The following is a 15,841-nucleotide window of genomic DNA, read 5'->3' as shown; positions in this document are numbered from 1 at the left end:
ATAAAGAAAGTTCCCTCAGCAAGAGGTAACTTCCCAAATCTCTTGGCCCAGGAGAGAATGTGGATTCTAGAAAGATAGTGGGTCTGAGTGGAATGTGAAGTTATTCAGGTAATAAGAATACTTTCAGGCCAGGCACAGTGGCTCACGCCTGTAATCCTAGCACTTTGAAAGGCCAAGGCAGGCTGATCACCTGAGGTCAGGAGTTTGAGACCACCCTAGCCAACATGGTGAAACTCCGTCTCTACTAAAAATACAAAAATCAGCTGGGCATGGTGGCATGTGCCTGTAATCCCAGCTACTAAGGAGGCTGAGGCAGGAGAATCCCTTGAACCAGGGAGGCGGAGGTTGCAGTGAGCCTAGATTGTGCCACTGCACTCTAGCCTGGCCAACAAGAGTAAAACTCTGTTCCCCACCCCCCACCCAGAAAAAAATTTCTTTTCCTTTTGGGCAAGGAAGCAAATCATAAAAGCAAAATTGAAATATAGAAGTAGGATGCTACTACTGGTAAAGTTTAATGAAACAAAGTTTTAAAACACAGAAACAATAAAGAATATTAAGATTTAGAACAAAGCTTATGAAGAAGTATAAAAAATACATTATTTTTCAGAATACATAAAGAACTCTTACAAATCAACAACAAAAAAGATAATTAAAACATCATCAAAAGAAATGGCTAGATATTTCCTCAAAGAATATAGTCAAATGTCCAATAACCACATGAAAAGATGCTCAACATCATTCCTTATTAGGGAAAATGCAAATCAAAACTACAATAAGGTACCACATCACATCACTAAAATGCCTATAATAAAAAATGAAAAAGAAATAATGAAAAGGATGTGGAGACACTGGAACCTGCATACACTGCCGGTGGGAATGTAAAACTGTACAGCTGCTTTGAATAACAGCCTGACAGTTCCTCAAGATGAAACAGTTACCATTTCACTCAGAAATTCCACTCCTGAATATTTACCCAAAAGGAACATATGGATCTAAATGTCCATCAGCTGATAAATAAAATGGGGTATTTCTCTGCCATAGACTATTACTTGGGTGGGGGGAGAAATGAAATAAAGAATTCATACATGCTATACAATATAGATGAGCCTTGAAAACATTATGCTAAGTGAAATAACCCAGACACAAAAAGCCAAATAGTGTATAATTCCACTTATATGATGTACCTCATACAGGTATATTTGCAGAGACAGAAAGTAGAATAGAGGTAGCCAGGGGTAGGGAGAGAGATTATGGAGAATTATTATTTAATGGGTAGGATGTTTCTGTTTGGGATGATGAAAAAGTTCTGGAAATGGATAGTGGTGCTTGTTGCATAACATTGTAAAGTACCAAACTTTGCACTTAAAATTGTTAAAACGCAAGCTTTTGTTATGTGTCTTTCTCCAGAACTTTCAAAAAGAATTAACAAAGTTAGAGACTTTTAAACAGAATACAAGATTTAAACTTCAAAATTCAAGAAAAAAACCTACATTTACAAATTTATCTTAATAAATATGAATTTAACCTCCTCTGAAAATTAATTAACCTTATCACTGTATTAACTAAAAATAAAAACCATATGATTACGTATTAGATGTTGACAAAGCATTTGAGAAAATTGAGCAACCATTTTTTAAACATAAAACCTAACACCATAAACACCCTAGAAGAAAATACAGGAAAAACCATTCAGGGCATAGGCATAGGCAAGGACTTCATGACTAAAACGCCAAAAGCAATGGCAACAAAAGCCAAAATAGACAAATGGGATCTAATTAAACTTAAGAGTTGCTGCACAGTAAAAGAAACAACCATTCAAGTGAACCAGCAACCAACAGAATGGGGAAAAAGTTTTTTGCAATCTACCCATCTGACAAAGGGCTAATATCCAGGATCTACAAAGAACTAAAGCAGATTTACAAGAAAAATAAAAAATCCATTCAAAAGTGGGCAAAAGATATGAACAGATGCTTTTCAAAAGAAGACATTTATGAAGGCAGCATATGAAAAAATACTCATCATCACTGGTCATTAGAGAAATGCAAATCAAAACCACATTGAGATACCATCTTATGCCAGTTAGAATGACGATCATTAAAAAAATTAGGAGACAACAGATGCTGGAGAGGATGTGGAGAAATAGGAACACTTTTACACTGTTGGTGGGAGTGTAAATTAGTTCAACCATTGTGGAAGACAGTGTGGCGATTCTTCAAGGACTTAGAAATAGAAATTCCATTTGACCCAGCAATCCCGTTACTGGGTATATACCCAAAGGATTATAAATTGTTCTATTATAAAGACACATGCACACGTATGTTCATTGCAGCACTGTTTACAGTAGCAAAAACCTGGAACCAACCCAAATGCCCATCAATGATAGACTGGAGAAAGAAAATGTGGCACATATACACCATGGAATACTATACAGCCATACGAAAAGATAAGTTCATGTGCTCTGTAGGGACATAGATGAACCTGGAAACCATCATTCTCAGCAAACTGACACAAGAGCAGAAAATCAAACACCGCATGTTCTCGCTCATAGGCAGGTGTTGAACAATGAGAACACATAGACACAGGGAGGGGAGCACTACACACTGGGGTCTGTTTGGGGGAAATGGGGGAGGGACGGAGGGGTGGGGAGGTGGGGAGAGATAGCATGGGGAGAAATGTCAGATGTAGGTGAAGGGGAGGAAGGCAGCAAATCACACTGCCATGTGTATACCTATGCAACAATCTTGCATGTTTTTCACATGTACCCCAAAACATAAAATGCAATTAAAAAAATAATAATAGTTCTCAAAACTCAACAACAAACCAACAAACAAACCAGACAACTCAATTAAAAATAAATGGAAAAGGATTTGAAGTGTGTTTACTAAAGGCTTAATACAGATGGAAGAAAGGTCAGGAAGGAATTTTCATTAGACATGAAAGAGGTGCTATTTTAAATCACACTGCCATTCCACCCACACCTTTTTAAACGTCTAATTGATTCAAGTCACTTGATTCAATATCACTCCACATTGAAGTCACTTTTGGAGTTTTTCACAGGGTGGGTGGAAGCACATTTTGTGAATGACAGCTTTTAAACTAGGTAACGAGCTCCTGTGGAAATAAGCATGCCCATTCTTGGGTGGATCAACCTGGATTTGGGCTGCTGCTTGCCTGGCCCAGCAGTGTCTCCACTCTGCAAGAGGAAGAGGAAGCTGTTCTCTAGTCCCTGCAGGAAGGAAGAGTGGGGCCTCCACTGGCCTGCTGAAGGAGGATTGAATCAGACTGGATTTTTCATCCCCTCTTGTGGGATATCTCGCTACTGTTCACCTTTGGTGTTTGGCCTTCCAAGCTGCACATCTGCATTCTGACATTTTCTGCCTTTTATTGCAGAAACAAGTAGATCCTTTAAATTCATTTTCCTCACCCCCTTCCCAAGTAGACATTACTCACTAAGGCAGTCTGATAGTCTATGCAACTGTCCCCAGAGAGGGCTAATCTGCTCTCTTGACTTTTTATTAAGTCATGGTCAGGGCAAAAGGGATGAGAAATGGTGTAAATGTATTTTGAAAATGCAGGATTTCACCCTGACCATTTCCCTGGTCCTAATCTGTCTCTCCCAAACTGACCCCATGTCAGTCTGGCTGAAAAGGTGACTTAGACTTATCTCTGTTTAAGTTGTATGTAAATGTTTTTCTCTGAAATAGTACCTGCTTCTCTTGCACCCTATCTTTGTCGACGAAAGTTCTTGGTTAGTGTAGGGGATGACTGGAAGTTAAAATTTATCAAAACTTATGTACACATATGATATATGGGGTCACTTGCAGTAGGGAGAGATGTAAAAAAATTTAAAGGTACAGTATTAAATCATAACTGCCTAAAATTAGCTATAGTACATAATATGCTACTGGAATAATTTTGTAGCCACTTCCTGTTGCTATTGCAGTGAGCTCAGGCATTATATCACTTAAAGTGCTGTGTGATGCTAATCTCCAGATGAACAATTTCTGTCTCCAGAAAACTGCATTTTGCAGTAAAAAGTGAACTCTCATGGTTCTCACGTATTGTTCATCGTTACTAGCACAATAATGTGAACCTTGACACCATGGAAGGAAGCCATACAATGGGCTATAGTGATGCTGGAAATACTGCAAAATACTTTCTCTTTCTTATGACTTTGTTAGCAAGATTTGTTTTCTCTAGCTTACTTTAACAGTCTAGAATTCATAAAACATAAAGATATGTGTTAATTGACTGTTTATGCTATAGGTAAGGTTTCTGGTCAACAGTAGGCTATGAGTAGTTACATTTTTGTGAAGTCAAAAAATTGTATGTGGATTATCAAGTGTGCAGAGGTGTCAGTGCCCCTGGTCCCTGCGTTAAAGATCAACTCTACTAAAGGGAACAACTAGAATAAACACTGTGAAATTGAATTAGAATTGAAAGTATTGGTAAGAACCCATGGTTTTCAACATATTTTAATACAGAAATATAGATGAATGTATGCATGTATGTATGTGTATTTATATATACACATGTATTGCCCTGCTGTGTTTACTGAGGAAGGCTGTGAGCAATGAAAACCCCTGAAGCCACACACTCACCTATCATAATGAGCACCCAAGACCTTCGTTTTTAGATATTATTTTCTCCTAAAAAGAAATCAGCTTTTCTAAGAAAAATGGCTAATTCCAGGCTTGAAGCATAGAAAATATAAGCTTGGAGCATCTTGTTGTACCAGAGTACAAAGTGCTCAAGGAATAATGGAGACAGGCCACAAAGATGTGAGTGAAGTCAGCTTGAAATGGCTGCCATTGGCCAAATCTGGGAGCACCTGAGCACCACAATCACAAGACTTCTGCCTATTTGTTTGTTGGGGTTTTTTTAAAAAAATAATTTATTATACTTTACATTCTGGAGTATATGTGTGGAACGTGCAGGTTTGTTAAATAGGTATACACATGCCATGGTGGTTTGCTGCACCCATTAACCCATCATCTACATTAGGTATTTCTCCTAACTAACACTATCGCTCCCTATCCTCCCACCCCCCACCAGGTCCCAGTGTGTGATGTTCCCCTCTCTGTGTCCTCATTGTTTAACCCCCACTTATGAGTGAGAGAGAACATGTGGTGTTTGGTTTTCTGTTCTTCCGTTAGTTTGCTGAGAATGATAGTTTCCAGCTTCATCCATGTCTGTCCAAAGGACATGAACTCATCCCTTCTTATGGCTGCATAGTATCCCATGGTATATATGTGCCACATTTTCTTTATCCAGTCTATCATTGATGGGCATTTTGGTTGGTTCCAAGTCTTTGCTATTGTGAATAGTGCCACAATAAACATACATGTGCATGTGTCTTTATAGTAGAATGACTTACAATCTTTTGGGTTATATCCCAGTAATGGGATGCTAGGTCAAATGGTATTTCTGGTTCTAGATCCTTAAGGAATCGCCACACTGTCTTCCACAATGGTTGAACTAATTGACACTCCCACCAACAGTGTAGATTTTGTTTTAACAATTTATCCATGCAAAAAAAAATGAAAGAATAATAGAATCATTATCTGGAAATAATCGTAATAATTGAAGTAATAATAATCAGTGAAATGCTACTCTAGTGGGTGGAATTCTGAGAAGCCAGATATTTACAAAGCTTCAAAGTATCTTCACACGGATAGTAGGGTAAATAATAACTTTACCATGGACAACCGTGTCAGATTCTCCTTAACTAAACATTGGCCAGTAACGGAACCATGCGGCAGCATATGCCTCCAGACATGCTGCATTGGGAAGAACTCAGCCTCACTTGTGCAACATTCCTGCCCTAATGGCATAACCTAAATCTATGTATGAGGAAACATCATATGAACCCAAATTTAGAGGAAATCTACAAAATAACTGGCTTATATTTTTCAAAACCATAATGCCATGAAAATCAAAGACAGACTAAGGAACAATCTCAGATTTTAAAGAAACAGGACAACTGAACACAACACATCATGGACTGTGAAAATCCACCCACTTGGATTTTCTATGGCTCTAAAAGAGATCATGGAGACAGTTGGTACCTCTAAATAAGGGCTGTAGATGATTAGATACTAATATTAATCAAATTTTAATTTCCTGATAAGTTGATTATACTACAGCTGTTTAAGGTAAGTCCTTGTTTTTAGGAAATACACACTAAAATATTAGAAGTAAAGAGGAATTGGGTCCCCAACAGTTCAGGAAAAAAGTCTATGTTATATACCTACATTTTTATTTATCTAGAAAGAGAAAAAGAAAGAATAAAGCAAATGTAAGCAGTCAAATGTTAACATTTGGAAAACTGTACCCAAGAATTCTTTATACTACTCTAACAAGTTTTCTGTAATTCTGGAATTATAAAAATAAAACATATCTAAAAATAAAAATCAATTTTTAAAACTATTAACAAATTATAACCACATGGAATGAAATGAACCATGAATCCATATTGATACAAGTAAACCAACAAATTGAAAGTTCAATGAAGAACAAATATATTCACATAGTCTCAAATTTCCTCCCCACCGAAAATTACAAGGTGAAAAAGTAACGTAACAGAGGAGAAATCCAGAAAATACCACTACTGGTGATCAAGGCTAACATTACCAGTAATAGGACAAATCAAAATTTTAGGTCACATGATAGCACTCAATGAAATCACAAGATACTCATCAAAAATATATGAACTAAGTCTAATCATAAAGAAACATAAGAGAAACCCAACTGAGGAAGTTTCTACATTACTGGACTTAATTCTTCAAAAGATTCAAGGTCATAAATGCTAACAAAAGAGTGAGTCGCTGTTCTAGACTGAAAGAGTCTAAGAGACACGACAATTAAATGCAATCCATGCTTCTGAATGGAATTCTTTTGCTATAAAGGACATTATAGACAAGTAATAAAACTTAAAAAGGATCTGAGGATAATATGATTGAATATATTCATGTTATCTTTCTGATTATGAAAGTTGTATTGTAGTTATATAGAATGTCCTGACTTGTAGAAATACTAAAGTAATCAGGGGTGATTTTGTAATGTCAGTAATTTATTCTCAAGTGGCTACAGGGGAAAAAGTTCTTTGTATTAAAACTTGAAACTTTTCTCTATTTTTTTTTTTTTGAGATGGAGTTTCACTCTTGTTTCCCAGGCTAGAGTGCAATGGTGCAATCTTGGCTCACTGCAACCTCCACCTGCCAGGTTCAAGTGATTCTCCTGCCTCAGCCTCCCAAGTAGCTGGGATAACAGGCATATACCACCACGCCTAGCTAATTTTTTTTGTATTTAGTAGAGATGGTGTTTCACAATGTTGGTCAGGCTGGTCTTGAACTCGACCTCAGGTGATCCACCTGCCTTGGCCTCCAAAAGTGCTGGGATTTACAGATGTAAGCCACTGTGCCTGGCCCTTCTCTCTCATTTTAAGACTGTTTCCAAAAAGGTAATCAAAAATAAACAAACAGAAATGGTGAACAGCTTTAGGCAAACCTTATTTTTCCATTCAACATTCTATATAATTCAGTGTTGAAAATTAAAATTATATAACTTTGATGGCATGGTAATAATTGTAATACATCTAATATTGACGATGACCACAGTACCAGTGTATCAAAATGATATGTCTGTCTATATCTAAATCTAAATCCCTAAATATAGTGGTAAAAATTATAAAATACCAGTAAGTCATCAATTTATTCCACTAAAGTATTAATGACAACTTTGATGTTTGGTTGTTTAAACAGCTGAAATGTGGGCAGTTTGAATATGTAAAACTCAAAAACTCTGGTTTTCATTTGCAAGATTCACTGAAAAGTTAGAGACCAAGGAGCATAATTTAAAACACTATATAAATTGTCTTTAGACATACAAGATATAAAAATATTTTCATTTAATAAACATCCTTGCATGTCACACATTTAATGGGAAATGAAATATCATGTTAACAGCCTAGTAATACAATTTTATTACCTTACAGATTTTTTTTATTTGTTTGTCAGCACACATTCTTGTTTTGTTTTTGAGATGGAGTCACCCTGTTGCTCAGGCTGGAATATCTTAGCTCACTGAAACCTCTGCCTCCTGAGTTCAAGTGATTCTCCCACCTCAGCCTCCTGTGTAGCTAAACCTACAAGTATTCGACAGCATGCCCAGCTAATATTTGTATTTTTAGTAGTGACAGGGTTTCACAATATTGGCTAGGCTGGTCTTGAACTCCTGACCTCAAGTGATCTGCCCGCCTCAGCCTCCCAAAGTGCTGGGATTACAGGCATGAGCCACTGCACCCGGTCAGCACGTATTCTTGTTATGCTTTTAAAACTAGTTATAGATTTAGATTTTACTCATTAGTAGATTCTAGTGCAGAAGCTATAGAGCAGCAGTCCCCAACTTTTTTGGCACCAGGGACCAGTTTTGTGGAAGACAATTTTTCCACAGATGGGGGTTTGGGGAATGGTTTCAGGATGATTCAAGCACATTACATTTATTGTGTACTTTATTTCCATTATTATTATATCATAACATACAATGAAATAATTATACAACTCATCATAATATAGAATCAGTGGCTGCCCTAAGCTTGTTTTTCTGCAACTAGATGGTCTCATCTTGGGGAGATGGGAGACAATGACATGTCATCAGGCATTAGAGTCTCATAAGGAGCATGCAACCTAGATCCCTTGAACATGCAGTTCATGATAGGGTTTTCACCCCTATAAGAATCTAATGCCTTCACTTATCTGACAGGAGGCGGTGCTCAGGTGGTAATGTGAGCAAGGAGGAGTGACTGTAAATACAGATGAAGCTTCACTTACTTGACTGCCACTCACCTCCTGCTGTGTAGCGTGGCTCTGAACCGGTCTTGGACCCCTCTGTGGCTGGCGGGTTGGGGACTCCTGCAATAGAGGACCCAGTTTTAATTTAGAGGAAGATAGGATGAAAAAGAAAGAATGTATTCTTTATCTAAATGATTTCATAGTTAGCTAAGATAAAGTCAGTAAAACTTGAAAAGTTTATCAGCATTAGTAAGAATGAAAAATATGCACAATATGCAATTACTCTTAAATATAATTTGCCCATAGTTGCACACTGAATTCCTTAACATTGTAGTTAAGTATCAGAGCTTCTCATTTTCATACTCCTCATTCATGTATTTAGCAACCATGTGCTGAGGTACTAGGACGAGCACTAGAATTACAAGATGAAGATGATTCAGTCCACCCCTCAACAACTATATGCTATAATCTGAAAAAATAAACAGGCAATTCCCATTGAGAGTCACAGATACAATGACAGGCATTTATCAGAAGACACAGAAGGGATACTAGCCCAGGTTTGTGTCAATATTGCAGGCTTTTTGATGGAGGTGATTCATAGGTTGATAACTGAAGGATAAAGAAAATACACGTAGGATAGAGGGAAGAAGTAAATGGAAAGAGCTGGAGATGAGGATGATCACTGTGGAGCTCCATGAAGTCTAGTGTGGCTGGATGGTAGAACAAAGGGGCCGAGTATGGTGAGTGGTTAACAAGGTGTAAGGATACTCTCTCTTATGATTATGTTTTCACATTTTTCGCTAAATGGATATCAGAAAAAATATTTAATGCAATTTTTATTAACCAAGCAATGGAGAGAAATACAGTACACTACTTATATTTTATTTCAGAAATCAATGATTTGAATTTAATTCATAAATTCTGGCAACATACCTTCATCTACTTCTGTAGTTTCATTTTCTTGCAACACCTGTTGCCTCTGAAATAAATCAAATATTACTTATAATGTTTCAGTCAAACAAAAGACATTACCATGTAAACCCGTTGTAAGTCAAGGAGCATCTGTACTGTAGATTGATCATTCCTAATCTAAAAATCTGAAATTCAAAATGCTCTAAAATCTGAAACTTTTTGAGCATAGACATGACACCACAACTGCAACATTCCACACCTTACCTCATGACAGGCTGCAGTGAAAACAGTAAAAACTGTTACCTGCAAAAAATTTCTGTAAAACATTGTAGAGAATTACCTTCTGGCTATGTGTATACGTTGTATAAGAAATATAAGTGAATTTCATGTTTAGGTTCAGGTACCATCCCCAAGATATTTCATTAGGTATATGCAAATATTCCAAAGTCTGAAAAAAATCTGCTTCTGGTCTCAAGCATTTTGGACAAGGGATATTCAGCCTGTCCCACTAGAAAAATAAAATTCCTTTTCAGTATGAGAGAAATTAAGAGATTAGCTTACCAGAGTTGAATTTTGCATGATTTTCTGAAGCTGTTCAATTTGGTCGTCTTGGTTTTTAATTATATTTCTTATCACGGAATTTTCCATTTCAAGCCTAAAATGTGCATTTTAAAATAATTACTCTCACACACAAATTTTTTAACACCATGTAAATTCTAAACAAACTTCTGAAGGCATAATTACACAAATTCTTAGAGATTTTAAAAGTAGATGTTTGGGCAACTATGTCATTTTTCTACCTAGGAATAATGTAGAAAAAATGACGTATTTCAATATAATTTACAAATGAAACTTTTCCTTGGCTTCACAAAGGCATACTTATTATCATAACTGATAACAATTCTCATACTACAGTGCTCTTTTGCTTTATAAATACTCAGGTTATTTTGTGTTCAAACTGTACTTTTGTATGTGGCCTTGCGTCTTCTCAGTACGTCTTAAAGTCGCTGTAAGTTGATCCTGTATTCCCTGAAACTAAAACAAAGAATTAAAAAGAAACCATTTATATTTGTTAAATGTCCATCAGTAGATGAATAAATCAACAAAATATAATATATATAAAATATTGTTTTAGACTATCACAGTCTTTTTTCTTTAAAAAAAGGTCATAATCCAGGAAAAATCATCCCATTACCTGTTTTTTTGTAACTAATTTTACTGGAACACTGCTATACCCCTTCAGTCCACATATTGTTTATGGCTACTTTCATGCTATAACTGTAGGGTTGAGTTATTTAAGAGGGATCTTATGGCTCACAAAGCCTTAAATATTATCTGGCCCTGTACAGAAAAGTTTACTGATCCATGCTCTAGAACTAAAACACAATATTCTTCTTGCTTTTGAATGATATTTTATCAGATAAATACTCAAACTTACAAATTGATAAAATGTGGAAAGTTAAAGGATTACCTCATGGTAAGCATTTATATTTTTGAATTCCAAACACTACCACATCAACTATAATTTTAGTTTTTTGTATGTATGCATTTAGTTTTATTGTAGCAAAGCAACTTGCACATTTCTAATATTTAAAACTAAGCATCATCTTTCCTTTGTAGGAAAAGTTCAAGAAATTTTAAAAATAAGCAGGAACAAAATTAAAACAAAGTCCATTCTAAGTAAGATCTTACAGGATCATATTGACTCTCCCATTGAGTAGCAGGACTCAAGGCATCATTAAAATAGAAGTCATTAAAAAGCATCATCTTAAACTGCAAGGTGTCCATTAAACATGCTAAAGGAGAAGCCCTGTTGTCTAAATGCCCACTTAACCCACCCAAACATCTCAAACCCACCCTTTGCTGATCTTCTATAACCCCCTTTTTAGTTTAGTTTTTTTTTAATAAACAAGAGAAAATAGATACATGTTGGCAAATGCTAACTGTCCATGTTCATATAGAGACAGAGTGTACTCTGAGCCCAATACAAAGAGAGAGTAAGGATTTTCATCACAATAAAAATTTATTTAGTAGAATGGCCTTTCTGTACAAAATTAACCTGAAATCTACGAAATAAGTATACACAGGTTCTTTATTCATTCAGAAAAGTAGAGATTAAAAATAAGATAATTTTCTGAAACATTCCATTAGACATTATCCTCTGAATCTGGCTTTTCTCATCATGGCAATAGAGAAACCATTAAAAACAGACTGTTGAACAGGAAAGAAAAAAAACCTCTCTGAATTTATGTGAGAAATGATGCATAATTCTCAACTTCCCTGAGGTTAAATATTTAAGGAAAAAAATATATGTATAAAAATGGCAGAATGAAAGCCAGAGATTAAGAAATAGGTGTATTATAAAGATAATAAAATTTTAATAAAATTAATGATAATGAAAATACAAAAGAAAGGCATCCACTATAAAATTTTAATAAAATTACTTAGAATGAAAATACAAAAGAAAGCCAGCCACTAAAATTAGTACCCCAAAAACTTTATATTAGTTAACCACCATTAGTTAGCATTTGCCAACATGTATCTATTTTCTCTTGTTTATTAAAAAACAGATTAACTGTTGTTGGCATGTGAAGTTTCATACATACTTGACTTCTCATCTGGCCTGCTTTCTTCTTTGAATCCTCCAGCTCACTTTCTAAATGGATGGAGCGACGCAATGACGCATCCACCAAAGTTTTTGATGTTGATTCTTTGTGTAGGGCATCATCCCGTTTTTGCTGAAGTTGTCTCACAAGTACCTGATAAGATGTTATTTTTATTACTGGTTTTACAAATCACCTTATTATTGAACCATTAATAATATTTAACTCTAAAGTATACACTTTGAAAAATATCACCACACAGACTGATTCACCTTCTTTTCCTCATATGTACACATTCCTGTTTATTACTGAATCCCATTAAGGATACAGAAAGTGTTATCTTCCTATCAAACTAGTATTGTTATTCACAGAACATATTCAGCTCACTAGTCATCCTCCCCTGATGAATTTGTAATGCTTAAAACCTTCTGAAGTATCCAAAAGAAATGAGTATGTGGGTGGGACTGATGGTAGTAAATTTCACACTATGGAATGATTTCCTCCTTTTTTTTTTTTTTAATTAGAAACTCAAATCAACCTCAGAGTTCCTCACATTAAATCATCTGCTTAAATCCTTCCAATAAGATTTCTATCGCAGAACAAAAGTAAAATTCCAATGGCCTTAGATGATCTAAGTAACCTGCCCTCCACCTCCTGACCTGACCTCAGCTGCTATGTCTGACTACTCCATTCCTACTCTACATGAATCCTGCCACTCCTCATTAGTCTGAAATCCTCCTTAGTCTGAAAATTGGGATCCAATGTCAAACTAATAAATCACAGACAGCTATGCCTCTCTTTGTCCTAGACAAAGTTATATCCAAATGATAGTAATTAAGCCTTGACATAAAAATTATAAGCAAATTTTTCATAAAAATAACAAAGTAAATTATAAATGCCAGTAGGAAGATTAAATTAAATACAGTTTGGCTAAAATTTACCATATTTTCCTCATACTATAAGTAAAGTCAGATGCCTTTAAAAAGTGGAATGATCATGGTCTTAAAATGTGGCAACATAATACATTAAAATTATTATTTCAGCAGCATAAGACTACATTAATATTAGTCTATAATAACAAAATTTCATAAGTGACACATTGACTTTAATCAGAGGAAAGCATCTCTCAGTTCTAAGTTTGATTTGCTGGAGACAAGGAATGTTTCTAAGCTGGTATAGCAGATATATTTATCCTATGTATCCTTTCTTATATTCAACTAGATTCAACATTTAGCTGTAACCAAACATTACTTTAAATTTTACTTCAGGAAGTTTGAAAAATACTTATTTTTCTTGATACTCACTTCTCTTTCTGCTCTCTCTCTTTCATACTGACATTGTTTTTCTTTCAGATGATTAACTTCACTGATCAACCTCTTATTCTCTTCTTCTAGCAAAATAGAGCACTTTCTGCACTCAGCTTGAACATTTTGTACTCTAGCATCACATTTGGCTTGAATATTAATTAATATTTTTTCTTGATTGTCAGCTTTGTTGTGAGCATCATTCAGTTGCTGTTGAAGCAACATACTTTGTCTATGTAGTTGACATAATCTTTCCTGCTTTTCTATGCATTTTTCTACTTTATCTTGGCCATTTTTATACATTTTTTCAATGTCCTTCATTTGACACTGTGTTTGGTTTAGGTCTCTTTGCATGCATTCAAAAACCAAAGTCTTTTCTTTCAGAGCCTCTCTTGTGTAACACAGCTCAGTTTCGAGGCCACTGGACTTACTCTCAGCTTTAGAAAGTTGCTGAGAAAGAATCAGAACATGAGAATTCAAATTTTCCTGTAAATGACACCATTTATCTACTGTGCACTGGAAAGCAAGCTCTTGGTCTCTTTCTGATGACTGACTTTGATCATGATCACGTAGAACAGCATTCAGTCTACAACGGTATGATTCAATTTCTGTTTCCAGTCTTCGGTTGCTTTCCTTTTCCTGCTCCAGTTTGGAACGGAGCATTGTGTTCTCATCTGTCAGAGCAGTAAGCCGTCCACTAGAACGGGCGATCATTTTTGTTAATGTTTCCCCATTCCATTTTAGAGCCTTTTGAAGGTCTTCATTCCTCCCTTTTATAATTTCAATGTCTTTTAAATATTTCTTTTCCAGGTTTTGATTTTTAATTGTCTCTATTTCCAGCCTAAGCCTGGCAATTTCATCTTGCATCAAGTGGTTTTTAGGCAACAGGTCTTCTTTTCCATGACTATCAGAAATCTAAGCAAAACAAAGAAAATTTTTAACTAGTACCCAATAAGATAACATATTATGATTGCTTCTGAAATTAAATAATAACCTGTACATTTATATAATGAGAGGGTTGCCATAACTCTAACTGGAAAAAAAAAAGTTGAGTCAAAACCTCAAACCTCATAGAGGTTTGAATTCCCCAAAGTTTAAAAATTTGAAGACAGTGAATCCATGAAGGCAAAAAAGAAACCACTAAATAATTTTTTTAAATCTCAGAATTTAAAAAAGGCTTTTACTGAATTACAACAAACCCCAAGGCATAAAGGAGTAATAACTGCGACTATATTATAAAACTGAGTTTGCATTGTAACACCTAATCTATGCTTCTCCCTAGGGTAAGAGCATTAGCTTGGTAGATATTTGGACAGATGAATGAAATTTTCCAAATTCTTTAAGTTCTTTTTTCCTAAAATACTGTATAGATATTCTACTTTTCTAATACTGTTATGGTCAGTTTTAAGAATGACATTTACTGATAAATAATATATCTAAGCATTGTACTAAGCACTTCTATATGCACAGATCAATGAACTCATTTAGTTATAATTCTATAGTGAAAGTTTAAAAATATAAGCAAGCTGCAGGATTTCCCCCAGGTTTTCTGACTCTACTTCTAGTGCTCTTCCACCAAATCAGTGACTTCTGTTAGGTAGATATACACATACAAAAATAGTCTTTTATTTCCAAACACCAAAAGTCAAGAATATTAAATTTATTGAGCTCCCCTTAGAAAATCATGAGATTACTTGCTATTATGATAACTTTTATTTCCTTTCCATAATATTGAAACAGTAATTAACATGAAATAGGGAAAAATATGCTCAACAATGTCACTAGGAACAACATTCTTACAATACCATTAAGCATATATTATTGAATATCATTGTTTCCAAAAGGTCTTTGAACTAAAAAAAAATTGATGTCAAGATCTATTATAAATAATTGTAGCTATAAATGCCATGATTCATTTTTTAAGATAAAATAAAATTTTTGGTTTTAGGGCTAAATAATATATACTAAATTAAAGAGATATTATAACTAATATTAATAAAAGTAGAAACATGAAGTTTCACCAAACATTAATTTACCTGATTTGAATCATTTTCCACAGTCTCCAATTCCACCTCCAGTGATGTGATGGCCAGTTTAAGTTGTTTTATCTCTTTGGCGTCTATCGCATATTGCTCTTCTATTATTATCTTTTCCCTAACTTCTTCGTGCAACTTTTCAGAATTTCTTCCTTTCTCTTTTTCTTGTGGTATGGCATATCTGTAAATACACT

At 35.1% G+C, this 15,841-nt stretch overlaps 1 protein-coding gene across 7 annotated transcripts in view; it reads right to left on the bottom strand.

Annotated features, from left to right (window-relative positions):
• The window catches only part of LOC101029346 (uncharacterized), a 181,774-nt gene that overhangs the window by 17,438 nt on the left and 148,495 nt on the right, over positions 1-15,841 (bottom strand). For 5 of the 7 annotated variants that reach the window (XM_074396877.1, XM_074396884.1, XM_074396889.1 and 2 more), the window contains 7 exons: positions 15,648-15,828; positions 13,612-14,526; positions 12,311-12,463; positions 10,669-10,739; positions 10,266-10,359; positions 9,726-9,771; positions 8,832-8,912 (listed from right to left, as the gene is read on the bottom strand). In XM_074396877.1, the coding sequence (XP_074252978.1) occupies positions 8,832-8,912; positions 9,726-9,771; positions 10,266-10,359; positions 10,669-10,739; positions 12,311-12,463; positions 13,612-14,526; positions 15,648-15,828 (1,541 nt within the window). The remainder of the gene's footprint in view (positions 1-8,831; positions 8,913-9,725; positions 9,772-10,265; positions 10,360-10,668; positions 10,740-12,310; positions 12,464-13,611; positions 14,527-15,647; positions 15,829-15,841) is intronic. The other 2 variants (XM_074396893.1, XM_074396896.1) reach the window with 1 other exon arrangement.

The sequence above is a fragment of the Saimiri boliviensis genome, chromosome 1 (assembly GCF_048565385.1).
Source record: "Saimiri boliviensis isolate mSaiBol1 chromosome 1, mSaiBol1.pri, whole genome shotgun sequence".
In the NCBI taxonomy this organism is placed as follows: domain Eukaryota; kingdom Metazoa; phylum Chordata; class Mammalia; order Primates; family Cebidae; genus Saimiri; species Saimiri boliviensis.
Note: the sequence above shows the minus strand (reverse complement) of the source record. Positions and strands in the feature narration are given on the sequence as shown.